Genomic DNA, 19,614 nt, shown 5'->3' with positions numbered 1-19,614 from the left:
TTGAAGCACCTTTAGCACCAATTACAGCCTCAAGTCTTTTTGAGTATGATGCTACAAGTTCAGCACGCCTATTTTTGGACAGTTTCTCCAATTCTTCTTTACAGTACCTCTCAAGCTCCATCAGGTTGGATGGGAAGCATCCGTGCACAGCCATTTTCAGATCTCTCCAGAGATTGTTCAATCAGGTTTGTGTCTGGGCTCTGGCTGCACCACTCAAGGTGTGGCCTGTGGCCTTTGTTATCTTTGTTGTGTGCTCAGGGTCCTGTTTAAAAAGATGAACCGTTGCCCCCGTCTGAGGTCCAGGGCACTCTGGAAAAAGGTTTTCATCAAGGATGTCTCTGTACATTGCTGCTTTAATCTTTCCCTCAATCCTGACTAGTCTCCCAGTTCCTGCCACTGAAAAACATCCCCACAGCAAGATGCTGCCACCACCAAGCTTTACTGCAGGGATGGTATTGGCCAGGTGGTGAGCGGTGCCTGGTTTCATCCAGACATGACAGTTGCCATTCAGGCCAAAGACTTCAATCTTTGTTTCCTCAGACTAGAGAATGTTGTTTCTCACTGTCTGAGATTCCTTCAGGTGGGCTGTGATGTGCCTTTTACTGATGACCACTCGCCCGGCCACTGATTAGTGGAAACAGAATGTAACAGAGCTCAGCAAAGGCTGCAAATTCTTATGTGCATGTGATTTTTTTCATTTTCTCTTTTTAATACATTTGTAAAGATTTCAAACAAACTTCTTTCACATTGTCATTATGGGGTATTGTTTATTGAATTTTGAGAAAAACAATGAATTTAATCCATTTTGTTATAAAGCTGTAATATAACAATATGGGGAAAGATTACACGCTGTGAATACTTTCTAAATGCACCATAAAGTATAAAAAGTCTTTTTTTTTTACCCATAAAGAGGAAAAACACAGATGTATGTGACACATTCCAAAGGTACTGTTTGACTGGAGGTTTAACGCTTCCTCTCCTAAAAGATTCATGTTAAGCAGCTGACATACTATAGACGTTGCCTAGGTTGAAATAACATACCTTCAAACAAGAACATTAAAGACGATAAATAGTTACCATAATCAAAAAAATGAACAGGATGACCTTAACCAAATGAACATCAACAGTAACTCAATCAATCCAGCACCTAAGCCAGCAGTGCCTCTAGGTGGCCATGAAATTGCATTGCAGCTGAAAGAAACACGACCAGACACAGATACCAACTGAATAATGTGGACACCAAATAAAAAAAGTCTTTACCCCACAGTTACCCCCAAGTTTGCACTGAATATTTTTCAATCTGCAAACAAACACCTTGTAACAAAATATTCTACAATCAGTATCATCTTAACCCCAACTTGGCAAAGTGAGAACAGATTTCACATTTCACAGTAGAAATTTCTGTATTTCTTTTTGTTGCTGAGATAATACTACTGGCTTTAAGTGGAGTGGGAGGGGCTTATTTTAGGAAGGTTTTGTCTCATAGTACCATGTACCAATCAGGGTACAGCAGCTTTTGAATAAAAATCAGATATGTTTCCAGGTTGTTTGATCACTTATAAATAGAAATACAAAAGAATATAAGTTAAAATTTTAGTGGCTTATATAAAAAAACAAAAACCACAGCTGTCTTTTCAAATGGATTTTAATGACGTGGAGAGACACAAGACAAGGAAAATAAAAATGAGACCTGTTCAAAACAGTCTATCAAATCAAGTTTATTGAGTTTTAAAGGGGTGCTCTGAATTCACAAATTGCAGCTACAGCACACAACTCCTCCTACATGAATTGTTATTTCACAAAACAGTCCAGTCTCTTTTCAAATAGGAAATGTCCTCAAAAGAGGTCGCGCTAGAAAAAAATGACATATGCATCCATTCTGATATTATCTGTATGAAAAATTAGAATGCTATCAAAAATAATGTAGGGCAGGAAGTGTTAAATGTTGTGAAGGTGCTGCATTTAAGTTTGTTACACACCCATGGCAAAAAGGTGAGTGGTAAACATGTCAAGATTAATATCCACATCTCCAAAACATACAAATCAACCAACTGCCAAATGAAGTGTAAAACAACACATACACAGCAAACAAACTCAAGCCTATAGTATAGTTATACCTTAAATTATACATATCCATGTGGAAATTTAGGATATGTGCAAGTATAGATTAAAAGCTACAGAATATAATTATTAAGGCCCGAATTATAACAAACTCTAAGGACAGGTTTGAGTCTCATTCTAGCATTTAATGCATAGCAGTTTTACATAGTTACAACTAGTTAAAATAAAAGCATAATTTATCTTTCTTTATTTTGTTTGATGATTGCTGTGAACACCAAAATGACTGAAAGTGTAATCCTTCTTGAGAACAAGCTGATGATAATAAACAATATATACAGCCACAACTTGTAAACACTGCCTGCCAACTTTGTTTTTTCATACTCAGATTTGTGGGTATTACAAATAGAATGTTTACAAGGCACTGGAGACTAAATTTGGTTCACAGTCTACAAATGAAATCAGTCCCATATTTGTGCCTTTCATGCGTGTGCAGTCTAATGCCACATTTACATATCAGAAGAAATCAAACAGAATTTTGTTATGTCAAACTATCTTGTTTTGTTCCCAAGGCCAATATTATGCTACTAGTCTGATCCCAGGAGAAAATGCGGAAAAGAAAGCTACTTTTCATCCAGCAGTTCACATTTAAAGCCAACATAAATATGGCATTAGACAGCATTTATTTATTTTTTTGGTCATTCTATCTTCAAAACCGATATCCAGCTCACTCCAGCCTAAATCCTGCAATGCCTAGGGAAGAGGGAACAATGTTGAATGGATATGTGCGCATGTAAAAACAGCAACACTATACACAAAGGATCATAGTATCAGACGTGACCTTGTACAATGCTTTCATTCCCATTCACATCTCAACAATACCCCCAAAAGTAGCTAAACATGCATTAACACCAAGCTGTTTGGAATATTAGTTTATTGTTGAATGTAACAGGGCATTTCCCATTTCAACTTAAAAGGTAATAAAGACACTAAAATTAGTCAATGCTTTTCCCCGTTTACTGATTAGTGTTTTCTTTGCAGGAGCTCTGAAAAATGCATGTCATTTGGCATCAGATTAGATGGAGCCATGTCTTGGGTGTTTTTTAGAAAAAAAATTGAGGAAAAAAAAAATTATGTTTTGAGCTAAAAGGACAGTTTTACATTTTAGCCTTAACAAGATAAAGTCCTGGTATTGTATAACTTCTGTTCCTAAAGAAATGTTTCTTTACAAGTCTGACAACATATTAGCATTCAACAGTATATTTTAAACACAGCGGTGGCCAGAACATAAATTGGGGCGGAAATAATGAAGGCTAACAAAGTTAGTGTTTTTAAATAACAATACGATCCGATTTTACCAGCAAATGCAGAATTAGCATATGAAGACAAACCACTGGTTTTCTGAATACTGATTTAAGAAACCCACTTAAAGAACTGAAGCTGCATGTAATTTTTTATAGTTTTGACGGCATCTTCAATGTGTTTCACAACTACGCTAAAGTTTCAGCATGGGGCCTATTATTATAGCCTACAGCTTAACACTAACGTATTAGTGTTAGCTTAATGCTTATTTCACAAAGGGTAAAGCCTTAGCAGTTAGTCTCACCCACTCAATACCATACACTGAAGTGGAAGCATAAACTGTATTCTCACTTAAAGTAATCTTATCAAGAATCCAACTATTGCTAGTGTATGCGCATGCTAAAATGTTAGCATTAAGCCTAGCATAATTATTCTCATGCAAAAGTGTTACAGACGACTATTGTGAAATAAGTGTAGGCCTTTGCTAATATTTTAGCCAACCACCACTCAACACATATTAATGACAGGTGTTAGCTTGGATTTGAGTTAAAGAGTTAGCAAATACCACTATCTTAACAATAGAATTAAACCTAGCTATAGCTAAAATGTTAGCCAGTGCCAAACATAATGTAGGTAGGCCTATGCTAAAGTTTTAATCCACTACCAATTGACTATTATTATTAGTAGCTTGAAATCGAATAGACTCAAAAGTGTAAGTTAAGCCTTAGCATAAGCTCCACAGACTATTCAACATACATTATAGCCTAAGGTGTCAGAATGGAGTTACAAAACAGTGTTAACAAGAAGCTAGCTATTTCCCTACATAGTCTAGACATATGCTAGGATTAGCATAGTAAACATTATTTTTGGTGTCCATGTTCTCATCTATCAGATGCCACACATTTTAATGGCATTTTTTATTAGCCAAAGAACAGGAGTCATATTTTTTTCCAGTGTTTATGAACATCCATCAAAACCCACCCAGCTGGTCACTTTCTGTGGTCCAAAGAAAGAGGATGAAGACTGGAGGGTAGTTGTGTTTTTAAGTTAGAACTGGGTCACATGGCTATTAAGACAAATCATCCACACATCATGTCTAAACTACTCAAAATCAAATAATTCTCTCTTCAAATCACTACATCTAGCATTATTACCTAAAGTGCCTGACAGTCTTTGGTGTACTAACCTTTAGAAGATGACGTATCAAAACCTATGTCATGTCAAGCTTAATTGGAAAAAAATTTGCTTGAAAACAAACACCTTCTAGACACGATCATTCAGAATATTACTGTATCAAACCTTTATAGGTTACACACGTTAACTTCATTAAACCCTGAGCAAAGAGGATGAATTTAAGACTTTCTGTATTAAAAATCTACTGAATGGCAAAGAATACCTGTGAAGATAAGAATACCCCTCTGCATACTGTGAAGCTTTCCGAATTCTCAAATGGTTTCATCAGTTCAGGATCAGATTTGACAGTATTACAGACTCCTAGCAATTGAATTTATGTGGCATGTCATCCCTTGGCCATGACTAAATTATGAGGTAAATGGAGCTGAGCATCTTCTAATGTCAGATCAATAGGCTATAGGGCCTTTTATTAAATATCAAGTATTGGCTAGTCACTCTAATCAACTGCTAAGAGTATAAAATTACTCGTTTGTAAGTACACAAGTAACTCGATTAAAATTTTGGACACAAATTTTGGAACTTCTGTTTTCCACAAGATTAAAGGAGTCATGGCAACACTCAGAGAGGTTAATTTTGGGATCACAGCAGAGTAAACAACAAAATAAATGAAGTAAGGTACTTAGGTCAGGGTGGTTGTGGACAAGCTCAATAAATTGCATCTAGTATATGTGTAGAGGTATTTCTGAACACATGTAAAACCACTGCTCAAAATCAACGCAGGCTACCAGAGGCTGCCATGTTGTGTAGGCATATGCCTGGATAAAAGCTAGTACATCCTGCCATTGGTCCATCAAACAGTTCCTATGACTTGTCAGATTTGACAGACATTTCCACAATTGGCAATCAAGCGAAGATACTGCCAAAGGGACCTGCTAATAAGACTCTAAGGCAACATGGACTTTAAACTGACTTTCTTAAAGTATAAAAAGTTATTCTTGGAGATGCTAAGAGGAGAAGGTTTTCTGCAAAGCCCAATTATGGTCAAGGTGTTGTGTCACATTAGTATAAATTCTAATATATATTCTAAATAAGCTTCTACTAAAAATATAACAAGAATGAAATTCTATGGCAAATGATGCTCAACTCAACTAGTTAGATTTGAATAGCCCCGAACAGCTATAACATAAAGCATATAACATCAGATATTCTTTTACACTGTACTTAGTGGAAGGTAATGTTACAGTGACTGAAAACTGAGATATATATTTAAAGCTACAGGGTTACATTGGAGACATGCACAGGTTTATAAGGAAATGCCCACCTAGCCACATTAATCCCAACTTGCCAGCCTGCAAACTGCAGAGTGGACAAGCAGATAATCCTAACAACAGATGGCAGCAGAGAGGAGGAAGGGCTCATTCTATTCTGACAACAGTCAGTCTCAGAAATGTTGAGTACAGGAATATGATGCAGCTTTAATTCCTACTAACAAAAATAAAAATGGCTGACTAAGGTAACAACAACTGGTTTTCCCTATAATGAAAGTGGAGGCCATTGACAATGTGCTTTTATAAACTTAAGTGTAAGAATATTATAAATGATAACATAGCACCCTAATTTAGCACACCTCATTTTATTATGCCATTTTGAAAATGTTGGGGCTGTTTTGCCTTTTGGTTGCCTTTATACTTCTATATATGGAAAAAAGTGGATGTCAAAGCCTGAGCATGACAAAAAAATAAAACAGTGGGAGAGTTCAGCTGAAAGCAGAACAAAGAGCCTGGGATGTTTCCAGGAACAGTGGCCTTGCCAACCACAGACAAAAGAGGCCTGCACTCTCCTGGGCTCCAGCCAAACCTGACAAACAGGCCCATCATTCAGCTGCTCGGCTCTCCTTACTCTCTCGTCATGCTCTCACTGTGGGTCAGCAAACCCGCAGACTGTCTACCAACAAGATAACTCATCACTTTTTCCCTAAACTGCTGTTCCTACCAGACATACAGTATTTGCCATAGAGGAGGGCAGAAAATAACAAGAACCCCAAACTGAGCACTGTAATACTTGTAAGCCCACAATGCAACAGAAGCACATTAGTCCTGTCAGCAGTATTGACACAAGGAAACTTATAATTTGAAAGCTGCTACTGTTAAAAGATGCTTTAGCATTCACATTGAAATGAATGCGTGGAAACACTGCGATTTAATATGAAGGACACAAAACGTATATTGGCAAAGCCATTTTCTGCCTTTTGTAAAATGTGTGCAAAATCCTGTTAGTTTTGTAGACACTTTAGTGTATGTAGTGTAGGATTAGACTATGGAAATTTGCTTTCAGACAAAAGTATTTTCACATTAGCTGGGTTCAGACTTATTTCTTTTTTAAAAATTGGTCTGTCAATCTATCAGCATGCAAAAAGGAAAAAAAAAAATTTTTTCTTCTTCACCTGAACTGCGGTTTTTAAAATATCAGCATGCATTACATGCAAAAACTGTGACGTTGGAATAATAATTATATGTATATATAAATTAGGAATATGAATCAAAGCACAGGTGAGGTAAATTTAAAAGCAAAATGATTAACTTCCAACTGCAGCATGACTTGGGGAGTCACAGTAGAATTAGAAATTAAAAAGGAAAACACTAACAATAAATGTAGGCCCCCAAACATGTTAAAAGAAAATCAAATACTGAGGCGTTGATTCATTTAATATGATGGTAATTATTGTGTATATGCACCACAGGCTCTTTTGCATAGATTGAATTTGCAGGACACGTAAAAGGCCATAAACACATAATTAGTCAGTTCCATAGAAAGCTTGGATGCTCACAAATATTAACCAGAAGTTAAATTAACTCCAGAGTCTAGATTGTATATGAAACAAACCCTGCAGAAAACTTTTGAATATCTTATATTTATTATTTGATATGAAGAAACATGAAGAAACAACATTCTCAGGATCAAAAAATTCCAAGTTTATACCCTTAAGACAAATATCTTTATGCAACTGTAACTCCAACAAAAATACTTTGCATGATAAAAATTGTCCTCTCTTATCTAGATTCATGTTTAAAACTATGAGACTAAGCTATAATGTAAATGTCTAAAAACGTGAAGTGCTTGATGCAGCAAGTGTATATAAATCTCTGAAGCCTAAAGGAAACTATACAGTACGTTTGATGATGTCAGCTGATAATATAAATTTATGCAGCTTATTAAACAGAAATTTTGAGCCTCAGTTTGAATATATCATGGGAAGCCACTGCTCATTTTATTACTCCGATCTCGGCCCTGAGGTTGCCCACCTTAGGCATTACCATATCCCCTTCTGTGGTTTGATAATCAGATCTGATTTTACACAAATTTAAAAAAAAAAAAAAAAAAAAAAAAAAGGTCTTCTATGGAAATGGCATTTGACTGAAAGTGACCCTCAAAAGCCAAGCTGCTCAACATCAGGGCTGGCTCGCAATGACAGCGGTTTTATGGTAGCGACAACGCTCCAGTGTATTCTAAATAAAAAGTGGGTAAGACCTCTGCGAAAACGAAAAAATACACAACTAACACAGCAGTAATTCAAACTCTGAAATTTTGCAAATGTTTGTATTCAAGAAATGTAGTTAGTCTAAATAAATGGTATTTTTTAAACAGATACCTACATCTTATTGTATTTTCGCGTTAATAAATGTCTGTTGTTCGCAGTAACAAACAACAAACCTAAAGTAAAACAAATCCAGAGTGACCTTGTTTGATTTTGGCACCTTTTTATAGGTGACATATTTGTATACAAGTGATATTTTTATGTGTTAGCTGGCACAGCAGTGGTTCCTTGTTGAATGGAATCTATACGGGACATAAAAGAAAAGCATAAATATATGATTGATGTTACATTGAGGAACATAGGACTGTTTGCAGATTTGCAAACTGATGCCATGTTGGCTTTCTCAATGGGACAAGACAAACCCAATGAACATAATGACAAATCAGAACATATCACATTAACAGGTCACATTAATAATATAGCTGTTTTAACTCTGAGTTGAAGATAAGCTGACATGTATTCCTCATAATTTCTTTTTCTATTTGTACTCACCACTATTTCTAGTCTTTGTACGTTGTAATTAGAATAGATGAGGGAGGGAATGCAAATTTCTGACTGTTAAGACCAAAACCATAAAAATAAATAAAACCTATCTTAACAGATTCTCTCTCTCTTTCTCTCTCTCTCTCTCTCACACACACACACACACAGTAACAGACCTTCCAAATTAGAAGAAGCTATAAGGTAATGTCTGTCATTGAAAGATTCTCTTCAGTTTCTGGTGCTATTAATCCAAATTTTCTTGCACTAAAGCAAACACGATCTGTAAGTGTTGAAAATATATGCAATGCAATGTAGCAATTCATTAAGATCTAGGGGAAAAAAAAAACAAACACCAAATCATGAAACTTCAGTAGTAGTGTTAGACTGGCAGAAAGATCCACTGAGGCAGCTTATTGATAACAGAGGAGTTAAACTGTGCAGAAAATGCCCAGGAGATATGGGACAAATGGTGCTATATAAAATGTGTTAAGTCAAACGAGGGCCTTTGCAGAAGTATTTGCATTAGTAGCTGATTGTGTGGCTTGAACGAGCAACCGTGAACTGAAAATCAATCATTCTTAGAAGTGTCAGTGGCAGTAGCCGCAGGAGACAAGTCAGGCCTGCGACTACGCTTGTACAGACGGTAGCCCTTCCGGCAGAGTAGGACAAACCAGTAGACCTGCGGTGCCAGGATGCACGAGTTGCCAAGGTTAGTGGACAGTGGCAGGTGAAAGGGCACGCTGTAGAGCGGGATGCCATAGTGGCGGCCATACATCCAGTACATGAAGGGGAAGAGGGCGATGCGGAAGAAAAAGAACGTGAACAGTACCATACCGCCATTTATCTTGTGCAGCCAGCAGTTCTGTAGACCGAGCTGGTGAGGGAGACAAAAATGAGAGAGAGGGATGAGAGAGAGGATGTGGATGATGAGGAACATGTTGCAAGCTCTAATCCTGTATGCTTTGAGTATCTCTTGGTTAAATACAGTACATGTTAAAAGATATATGCACAGACAATATTATTTCTGCTATAATGTAAATATGTCTCATCTTATGGATTCATGGTGACATAGTACAGGCACAGCTATAGGAACGTTTAAATATTTTTCACATCTAGCTCAGCGTTACTAAACATTGTTTGCCTCGCCAAGTAATGGTGAGGGGACACAGTTAATCTTTTAGGGAACCAAAAGTAAATAGAAGGCAGATTCATTTTGCTGTGCCAGGGCTTTATGGCAACCTAAATATTAACCACTTCTGTTAGCTTGACAACATGCTAAAACCCAAAGTACAGCTAAGAATGAGAAAATACAGCCTGAGCAATTGTGTTCTAGATTTGTTACCATTCGTTCAGTTCAAATTCATTTGATTGCAATGCAATGGTTTGTGTAACATTTGTTTCTGAAAAATACTGTAAAAGTCCCACACTTATGTCTTTTACTTTATTGTTATTTATTTACTATGATTTTCTGTTATAGTTGAAATATTGGGGGTTCATCTTGAATACTCAACAGAAATCAACAGGACTTAACAGACATTTTGTATTGCTTTACAGCAGTGTTTGTTTGTGCTGATTTAGTCCAAAGGAGGGCAGTGGGTTTAGAGACAGAAAATGAGCAATGAAGCTTTGCTTTGCTCTTTCTCTCCGCTGACACCAGATGTCAGCAAAGGCCTGAAAACTCACAGTCCACAGATTTCATGGGGAAAAGAGTTATACCATCCTATTCTTAGTCAGTGTTGTCAGCAGGCAGTGCAATGGTGCTGTCTGAATAGAGCTAATTAATATTAACAGCAGCAGATGGGTTAAGAGCCAATAAGAGTTAACAGTGCCTTTTAACTGATTGCTACATTAATGTTAGACAGATAGCTAAAACACAATTTAGACATACAGTTAATGTGGGAATCGTGCCACAAACATGTCACTGTGTAAATATATATAGAATTTACACTTGTCTTTGAATAAATCAGGGGTGACACAACTGTACTTCAGAGCATTTTTGTACAAAAACTGTATACTTACAAACATGGGAACTTTACTAATATGCTTATTTGTGGTGGGTGATCTGGCTAAAAGATCAAATCACAATCAAAATTTATAATTTAAATTATTTGCTCGCGATTTCAACTGTAGTTAACAGTTTTGCGAGACTACAAATCATATTAGGCTACATCATAGTATTCGTAGCTCTTTGAAGTGTAAAGTATTCAAACAGATGCAGGACAACACATTAAAGTAGCTTGGGAGTCATATTTAGAGAGGAATTTTTCAAATACTCATTATTTGCAATCCCTTTACCTGAATACATTTAGCATACACTGCTGTACTGTACTTTCTTTGAAATGTCATTTTATTGCAATGATATATACAGTCGTTTTACTATGTTACATATGTTCTGCATTGCTTGGATAAAACTGCCATCACAGAACAAAGAAAGTAAGTTTTGGGTCCCTCTATCTAGTGGATCTATCTAGCAAATTAACTGTTCACTTTCTAAACCACGCACACAGTTCACAATTAAATAACAGTGCCAAATTTACTAATTTAAATTTCAGCAATATTTTAAAACAACAAAACAGCAATAATTGGTAGACAACAGCAGTTTCTCATTTTAATCCAACAACTGTCAGTTTTGTGAGCTATATATAGGTTGTAAAGGTAATGTTACCTCCTTGACCTCTTTGGACTTTTAAAACAAGAACCCTTAAAATAATAGCTACATAAATGATAGTGACCCAAGTGACGAAGCTGTAAGCAAAATTGCTGCTTACTGAGCAAAATATTGCCCAGCTTGGCTGTGTGAGAACTGATCTTGGAAAGCTGACCTCGGTCTCTACTGACGTTATAATATAATTCTTTTACTGAATTTCAAAACCGTTAGCTTTTAAGTTTTTTAAATAAAAAGCCATTATACAAATGCATGACTTCTCAGCTTTTGCCTTATGAATGCATATTGTACATGCTGTCTCACCTGAATAAGTATTTTCCCCAGGGAGACAAATGGTGTGCTGAGCTCCGTTAGAAACAAGCAGCCAATGAAGAAATCCCCCTGGTCCTTTCTGAAGAACTGTGGAACAGACAGAGCACACACAGGGTGAGCAAACAAACATAAGCATGGAAAAAAAACACAGCTGACATTCAGTTTCAAAGGGAAAATACTAAAACAGGGTTCAAATGTCAAGGAACAATAACACGTTTTAAAATGGGTTGTTAAAGTTTATTTAGATCCATTATAGGACTGAAACTGCTGTTAAATATAATATGTAGCAAAAATACACTACATGTTAGTCCTTTAACATTTTTACAGCAAAGATCAACGACTTTCAGTTTGTCACATCGGGGGCGCCACAGTGGAACGAGTTAGGTTGATTTAGGCAAGGAGATGCCCTTACTGCCACAACCCTCCCATTTTGGCTGGGCTCGGGACCGGCACCAAGATGGCCCTACCAACATTTTTACAACATATATGCATATTTCAGATTATAATAGATATCTTCTATTGAAACCCAGTTGCTAAGCTGCTACATGTTTCACACAAAAAGAAAAAAAAAGGCAAACCTCCAACTATCTTCTATGAATAAATTAGAAAAAATATAGATTATTCCTACATATTATAAAATGTGTACATATAGCAACCAATGATAAGTAGTTACATAAAGAGTTTTGCTGTAGCTCACCTGCTCTTTGAACTACAACACTCTTGGATTGTAAATTATTATATATTATCGGCGTGTCTATTGTTACTGAGCCTGGTGGTATCTTAATAATTGTGTCACATCTGTTTTTGAACTCTGTGCCATGATGAAGAGCCGACTGGGATCCAAACATTGGGCCTAATGCAAGAAACAGTAACTGATGCAAAATTCTGACAGAAGAAAGATTTAATTACAGTGTTTTGTCATTTGCAGAATTTCTGGAGAATCTGACCTCAATTCAGCACAATGATCTAAAAACTGCTCTTGCGAGACGCACAGTCTTTTTGGATAAATCTTGTGGCTAGGGGAAAAAATAAATAAATAAATAAAATCCATAAACACTTAAAAAATGTACCCGTTTTGTATAGCATCTTATATAATGTCCTGCAGAGTATTTTCTGTAATATCAGTTGATAGAGGATGTCAGTGTGAATTGGCTTTGGTAGGAAAGACTGAGAAAGGATTTCAACTGACCTTCGTCAGTTATCAGTCAACAGAGAAACTTCAGAGACTTTGGTCACCTCAAACATGTCACTGAAATAAGGCTAGGTAAGGTAGGTACAAGTGACAGGTTCACAGTGAACTGGATGCAAAGAATACTTTGTTTAAAAAAAGCCTTTCTTGGCATCTGTTATGAATATGTGGTCCAGAAATGCAGATTTTGGACCAAGGGAGGTGTTTTTGAACAACCACAATCCTAGAAATGTACCAGAGAACAACTTTGCTTAACAATAAAATAAAGCTTTGTTCTAGACACTTCTTTACGGTGCATTCATAAATAAATTAGCCACAGGGTTTAATTGGTAAACTCTTTAGCAAGGACTAAAGTACAAATACATACTGTACTCTAATTTAGCAGCTCTTTACAGCAACCAAACATTTACATGCCTGATGCAATGAGCATGTTTCAATTCTAAACTCATTTAGATGGATTAAACAGAGGACTGACACTCAAAGGCTATTGAGTAAAATCAGTTATCTGATATTGGTAGATAATGTCAGCACTACAACCACATAAACAGATGTCCTACTCTACCACAACCTCTTGAGGCCAAAAATGCTGGGAGAGGAAGGCCAAAGCAGACGAGGGAGTGATGTCCTGTACATAAGTAATAAATGAAGCTTTCAAATATTGACCAGCGACACAGTGCTGTGTGGTTGGAGGCAATCCTAGAATAGTTGAGTCAGAGCAGATAGATAGAGACTCCAAACAAAAGACAAGCAAAGTCTGGTAGCCTAGCTTGCTGTGTGCTGACAATAAATAAAGTATGAGTAGCTCTAGATGTGGCCCTTCCATCTGCCCATGGAAGAATCACTGAGACCACAGATGGGAACTCTACACCAAACTTAAAGTTCCTGCCTACCGCTCCCCACCTGCCTTGGACATCCGTGCTACCTTTATTCTTCTGTATGTTTGAGGTGTTGCTCCTACTTAAATGTTTCTTTCAAAAGCACATATAAATACTAGGAATGTTCTGGTGTAGTTTTTTTTTTTTTTCAGATCCAATATATCTACCAATTCCAATCTAATACTTACATTTACTTACAGTAACCTTAAAGCCTAATCAGACAGGATGCATTTTAGCAGCCTAGGGCAGCTAGGCTAATAAACAGGGTTTTTCTCCATACTTTTGCATTGTAACATGCCTCATGTTTTGCCACAAATTGAGGTTTTTGCTGCAGCACCCTGAACACATCTAGTTTAGGCTGCTCATTCAGAGCCGAAAAGTATCTGACATCACCCGTGTTTTTTTCCATTGTCTACCTGAATGAATTGAGAAACCGATGATTGAAAGTAGATTACAAACCGTCTCAACTTATACTAAAATACGCCTGGAAGTGACCATCATCCAGGCAAATCTCCCGAACAAGCTGATCTTCTCCCCGTGATCTTTCCCCTTTTTTCTCTCATGTACACACATCGACAGCCGTTTCTATGTTTAGAATAGTTAAGAGCAGCCACTAACTCTCAACCAGAGCCAGAGCAGGTACCCTCTACCTCTACATTTCACAGATGTTTAGAGAAATGATAAAGGCCACCTAATACCGCAAAAAAGGAAACAGCAATCAGCTAAAACGTTTTCTGTCTGATTAGGCCCTTAATGTTTAATGTACAGTACCTGAGATCTGATATAATGTGTTATAAAATCAAGAATCTTCCATAACACTCTTTAAGTACTACAAACCCCAGCAACAGAAACACTTTAAAGACATCAATGCCACGTTAGCAGTGGATAAACATGGAAAGCTCTTCATCGTATAGTAACAGCTGTTCCTTCTAACCTGCACATCTTGATGCAACTGCTTCCATGCCACCTTCATGTCAGTAAGGGCCCTTCAGAGGAGCATAGGCCTGTGGTGAATGTTTGAAATGTCCCAACTTGCTTTAAGAAGTGTCTGAGCTGAGAAACTAGCCTCTTACCAACAACCAGAATGAAATGGCTGTGCAGTGCAGCTTACACCAGGTTGCTCATAGACTGCTTCATCACCATGTAATTTTGTATTGGTTTTCATACGTTGTAGGGTAGGTCATACCATGGCTCCACAAAAGTCTATAATACAATGAAAGTTTCACATTTTTACCACAGAAACTACCTGGTCACAGACATCCCACCTATCTAGAAATTCAATGCATTTTGATTTTGTCCTCATGACTGAACATTTGTACTAGCTGAAAGGTGCCATAATGTTGTGTACATTTGTACAAGGTATCCTACCTTGTGTATTTTGGTAAGTCAGAGAACTTTTCTCCAAAAGAAATTAATATCTTTAATTTGATTTCAAGGGTTAAAATCAGTATAGGACTGAATGCTATAAAATGTCCTCCTTTTGTGCAGTCCTACATGTTATAGTTATATCTATAGCATTTGTGCAAATACATTTATCAAACATCACTTTATCAATATTACTATGCATAATAATTATATCATCAAATTAATTTGTTGATATGAATATACATCTAAAACAAACCACCCAAAGCTCTTTACTTAAAACTTGTGTAATAACAAAACAAGTGAAACTAATAAATGGACATTAACAAAGACTCTGTTCCATTTAGACATCACAGTGAGCCAGGCCAGAAAAAAAAAGTGAAACAAATATTTGGATATCAAACACAACAAATAAATATCAGCTATTTATTACAGCTGTACTTTTCCTCCTGTCACGATTGATTCTTTGGTTTGCCTTTTCCTCGTGCATATCACTGTTCTCACTGTAACAGCTTGCTGGATAACACTACAAGCTAATGTATTACCCCATCAAATCAAATAAAAGCTCATGAGTGACGGAACAACAGGAGAAGAGGGGGGGGAGAGTAAAGAAAAGAGGATGACTGCAGCTGGAGCTGAATAATGTAGGGTAATGTGATCTCATATTGCTTCTGACTGTCCGTGAAAACAAAGGACTAAGTTACCACTGCACCTGGCCTGCTAACCTTGGATAATACTAGGAAAACAGAGTGGCTACATGTTACATGTTACAATCAGACGTGTAGGGCGGAGTGAGATGGTCCACAAATAATTCTGCTATATTTTTAAGGTATGTTGCGATACACAAAGTAAATGTCAAAATTTGATATCTCATGCATTTCATAAATGCTAAATTTAACCCTTTATTGGATACATTCACACCAGTATGATGATTCTAATAGTCCCTGGAACACATGTCTGCAATTCTTCCACTTCTGGCCAAGACCCTTGAACAAGCAGTCTTCAATAAACTCCCAGATTTTCTTTCTCAGAACGAGTTCCTTGATGTCAACCAGTCTGGGTTCAAGAGTGGTCACTCTACAGAAAAAGCACTTCTAACAGTCAAGGAATCCCTGCAGGCTGCAAAAGCCGTGGGTCAGTCTTCGGTCTTAATCCTACTCGACCCATCTGCAGCCTCGGAAATGGTGAACCACCAGATCCTCTTGTCCAGACGCTCTCTTTGGCATCTCTGGAACAGCTCTACCCTGGCTTCATGGTTCTAACCCTCACCGCCTCTTTATCAGTGTGCCAAAGGGTTCAATTCTTGCTCCTCTTCTTTTCCATCTATACTACATCCCTGGCTTCTATCATCCACTGAAATGGCTTTTTTCACATTTCTTCCTGTCTTTCCACCTGATGATGTCAGGTTTTCATCTTGCCTATCTGCCCGTTGTCTGACATCTTTGCTTGGATGAGAGAAAGACATATTTAGCTCAACCTCTCAAAGACTGAAGTTCTAGTCTTTAATACAACACATACGCATTGGGTCTTCAGAGATTGTCCCTACTAAGACAAAGCTCTGATTTCAGAGTGGTTAACTTAACAGTTCCTGCTTACCTCAACTCACTTATTGAGTTCTGCAATTCCTGCTGCCCACACCGCTCTGCCAACAAATGTCGTCTGATGGTCCCATCACCACACAAAAGATACCAAGCAAAGCTCTTTAGCTCACACGAACAACATACCAAATTCTGCATGCTCAGCAGCCTCACTTGCAATATTTTTGCTTGCCTTGTATGTCACTTGTAAGTTGCTATGGATAAAAGTGTCTGCCCAATAACTAAATATAAATTTAAAAATAAAAATAGAATGATCTGAAGCCTAATCAGACAGGATTAGGTCTGAAAAAGAAATTGAGTAACACTTTTTTTCTGTTTGCCTTCTTTTGGTTACTTTCTCCATGCAGCACTATGTGTTTCTCTCCCTTATGGCTGCTTAGTTCAACAACTATGAAACACTTCAGTACTGAAAACCTGAAAATGCATAAAGCAGTGATATTTCTCAAGTGCAGAGTGAAAACAGGTGAGGAGTTATGGAGTTACTGTCATAATAAGTAAAGTATAAAGTAGCTACAGTGTAACACATTAAACATTTTAAGCACCATTATGTAAAATTACTAAAGCCTGTTTCGCATATGAACTCCAGAAAATGTCAGTAGAATTCTGCCGCGGACATCGGCCGAAGCAAATTAAATAGGCATGTTCATTGTGTAAACAATTCACAACAGTCAGTAAAGGTAAACATGGAGTTCATATATATAAAATTAGGGCTGCACCTAATTTTTTTAGCAATTAAGCTATTGATTAAGGATGCTTTTATTTTTCAATTAATATAAATATAATAATAAAATAATATACAGTAACAATTAATTTACTAAAAATATCAAATTTAAATTCAGCAATCTTTTATATTTTAATATAATAAAAAGTATGCACTTCAGGGCATTATTCCTCCCCCCAAAATAAACCGGACTTAACTGTAATCTGTGTTTTACAGACTAAATTGATTAGTCTGAAAAACGGACTAACATAAAGTCTCTCCGCAATATAATTAAAGCAAGAGCTTGTTCCATTCAAGTTAACGGAATGTGTTGCATCTACATTTCCTCAGTAAAGAGTTCAGTTTACTATACTTTAGCTTAAATACTGTAACCGCAAAAATATCAGTTTGACTTTTTTAAATTCATATTATTAGATTTCTAGATCACTTTGTAGTCACAATTACATTCTAATATTCTCTTTTTAAAGGTGCAGCAGTGAAATACTGACATTGTGCTTCGCTTTAAGAGAAATAACCCAACTTTAACCTTTTCTGTACTGCAGACCAGGAAGATAATATGATAAGAGCATAACAATTGGTTATACCAGCTAGAGTAGAATATCATTTTAGGATTGATTAATTAACTGGTAACTGCATGTTATGAAACTGTTTTTTTTTGTTGTTTTTTTTTTAAATATTATTTTGTTCACCACACTCACATACACAAGTATATCAGTGACTGGACTGGCTACATAACAAAATATCCTGTCTGCACAACAGTTCAATAGCAGCACAAACAACAGCCCCCAAAACTGAACATTACCACCTTCATGATGGCGGATATACTGCAGGACTGTTGGATTACTTTTGAGTCCAATAAATTTACAACTGAGTGGAAATTTATTTATACAGCAAAGTCACCACATAGACTCGATAACTCCTTAATCAAATGGAAACTGGGTGATGTTTAGGAAGAATGACCATGAAATCAGTCCCTATCAGTTATCCTGTCCTCCTCTATCTGCTGCTAATGGGGACTCTCTGCTGACACTGACTGTCTCAGTGTCCACCAGAAACAGCGGCACATTACAACAACAATTAGTACATTAAGGACAGACATGCCTTTTCTTCCAGCTTTAGGTGGATGGAAGCTAACCTGTTTGTAGCACTTACAGATTGACCAAAAAGCTTGCTGAAATCAACGATTTTCTGCAAATTTCTGATCGTTTAAGGAGTGTTTGGATCATTGCCTTTTATACATCGCTAATTTATGGTGTTTTTAAGCCGGTACCCAAAAGAGCACTGGCGTTGTCCGGTGCAGTTAAGGAGTGACTGTCACTAGACAGGGACGCTTGGCCGAGCTCCATCCTCACTCATACTCAAAGAAAAGAAGCTGCTCTACAAGTTCATTATAATATATTAGTCAATCTCCGTGGAGTCTAGAAGAAATAATATCCGGTGATTTCAGAACAAAAATATTTGTCCTCCTCTAGTTAACCTTTAAAAACCAAATCTGTGCATTATGAGGTCAATTTCTTTATTGTCCAAAAATTGTCTCAGGTAACGAATCTTTGTCTAATATTAAATTTCTAGCCCAACTTGTGACGCATCAACACACATACTGTAAATCAACACATCGCCCCACCCCTATGTACCCCAATGTACTTTTTTCAATCAAAGATATTACCCCTCACCTAAACAAATATTGAACAACAGCACAAAAAAAAGTTACCCAACATACATAAAGGTTGCATTATACCCATACCCATCTCACACACACACACACACACACACACACACACACACACACAAGTTTGTGTCTCACTGTATTGATGTGTTGTACAGACTAATAGCTGGGATGCAGGAATAACCTGCGATAGGACTCCTTACACTAGGGTTGTGTAACAGTCTTGTGCTGAAGGACCTGCTCAGAGCCTCCACAGTGTTGCGCAGGGGGTGGGAGGTGTTATCCATAATGGATGTCAGTTTGGCCAACGTCCTTCTTTACGCCACCTCCACAATGGAATCAAGTGAGCTGTCCAGGACAGAGCCAGCTCTCTTAAGCTTGTTGAGTCTCAACACCCGCTCAACACACACACAGGAGGTCTTCCACAGAACCAGGACCCTTCTCCAGTCTGAGGCTCAGGTTGTACCAGACCAACTCACTGAGCTGGTCTACACACTCCCTGAGGAGCCTGGGGCTAATATGGGCTGGGCCTGTGGCCGTCATAGCATTAGTATTCCTAAACTCTCTTCTCACTTCGTCCATAGTGAGCCGGGGGGGGGGGTGAACGGTTCGGTTTGTCGGAAGCTGTTGGGAGCCCTCGGTGAGGAGGAGGGG

General features: G+C 37.4%; 1 protein-coding gene across 1 annotated transcript in view; it reads right to left on the bottom strand.

Annotated features, from left to right (window-relative positions):
- Positions 1-1,702: 1,702 nt before the first annotated feature.
- The window catches only part of tlcd3a (TLC domain containing 3A), a 33,190-nt gene continuing 15,278 nt past the window's right edge, over positions 1,703-19,614 (bottom strand). Inside the window, exons 4-5 of the mRNA XM_067491777.1 lie at positions 11,541-11,636; positions 1,703-9,446 (exon numbers count right to left, since the gene is read on the bottom strand). Coding sequence (XP_067347878.1) covers positions 9,141-9,446; positions 11,541-11,636 — 402 coding nt within the window. The 3' untranslated portion in view covers positions 1,703-9,140. The remainder of the gene's footprint in view (positions 9,447-11,540; positions 11,637-19,614) is intronic.

The sequence above is a fragment of the Channa argus genome, chromosome 22, assembly GCF_033026475.1.
Source record: "Channa argus isolate prfri chromosome 22, Channa argus male v1.0, whole genome shotgun sequence".
NCBI lineage: Eukaryota > Metazoa > Chordata > Actinopteri > Anabantiformes > Channidae > Channa > Channa argus.
Note: the sequence above shows the minus strand (reverse complement) of the source record. Positions and strands in the feature narration are given on the sequence as shown.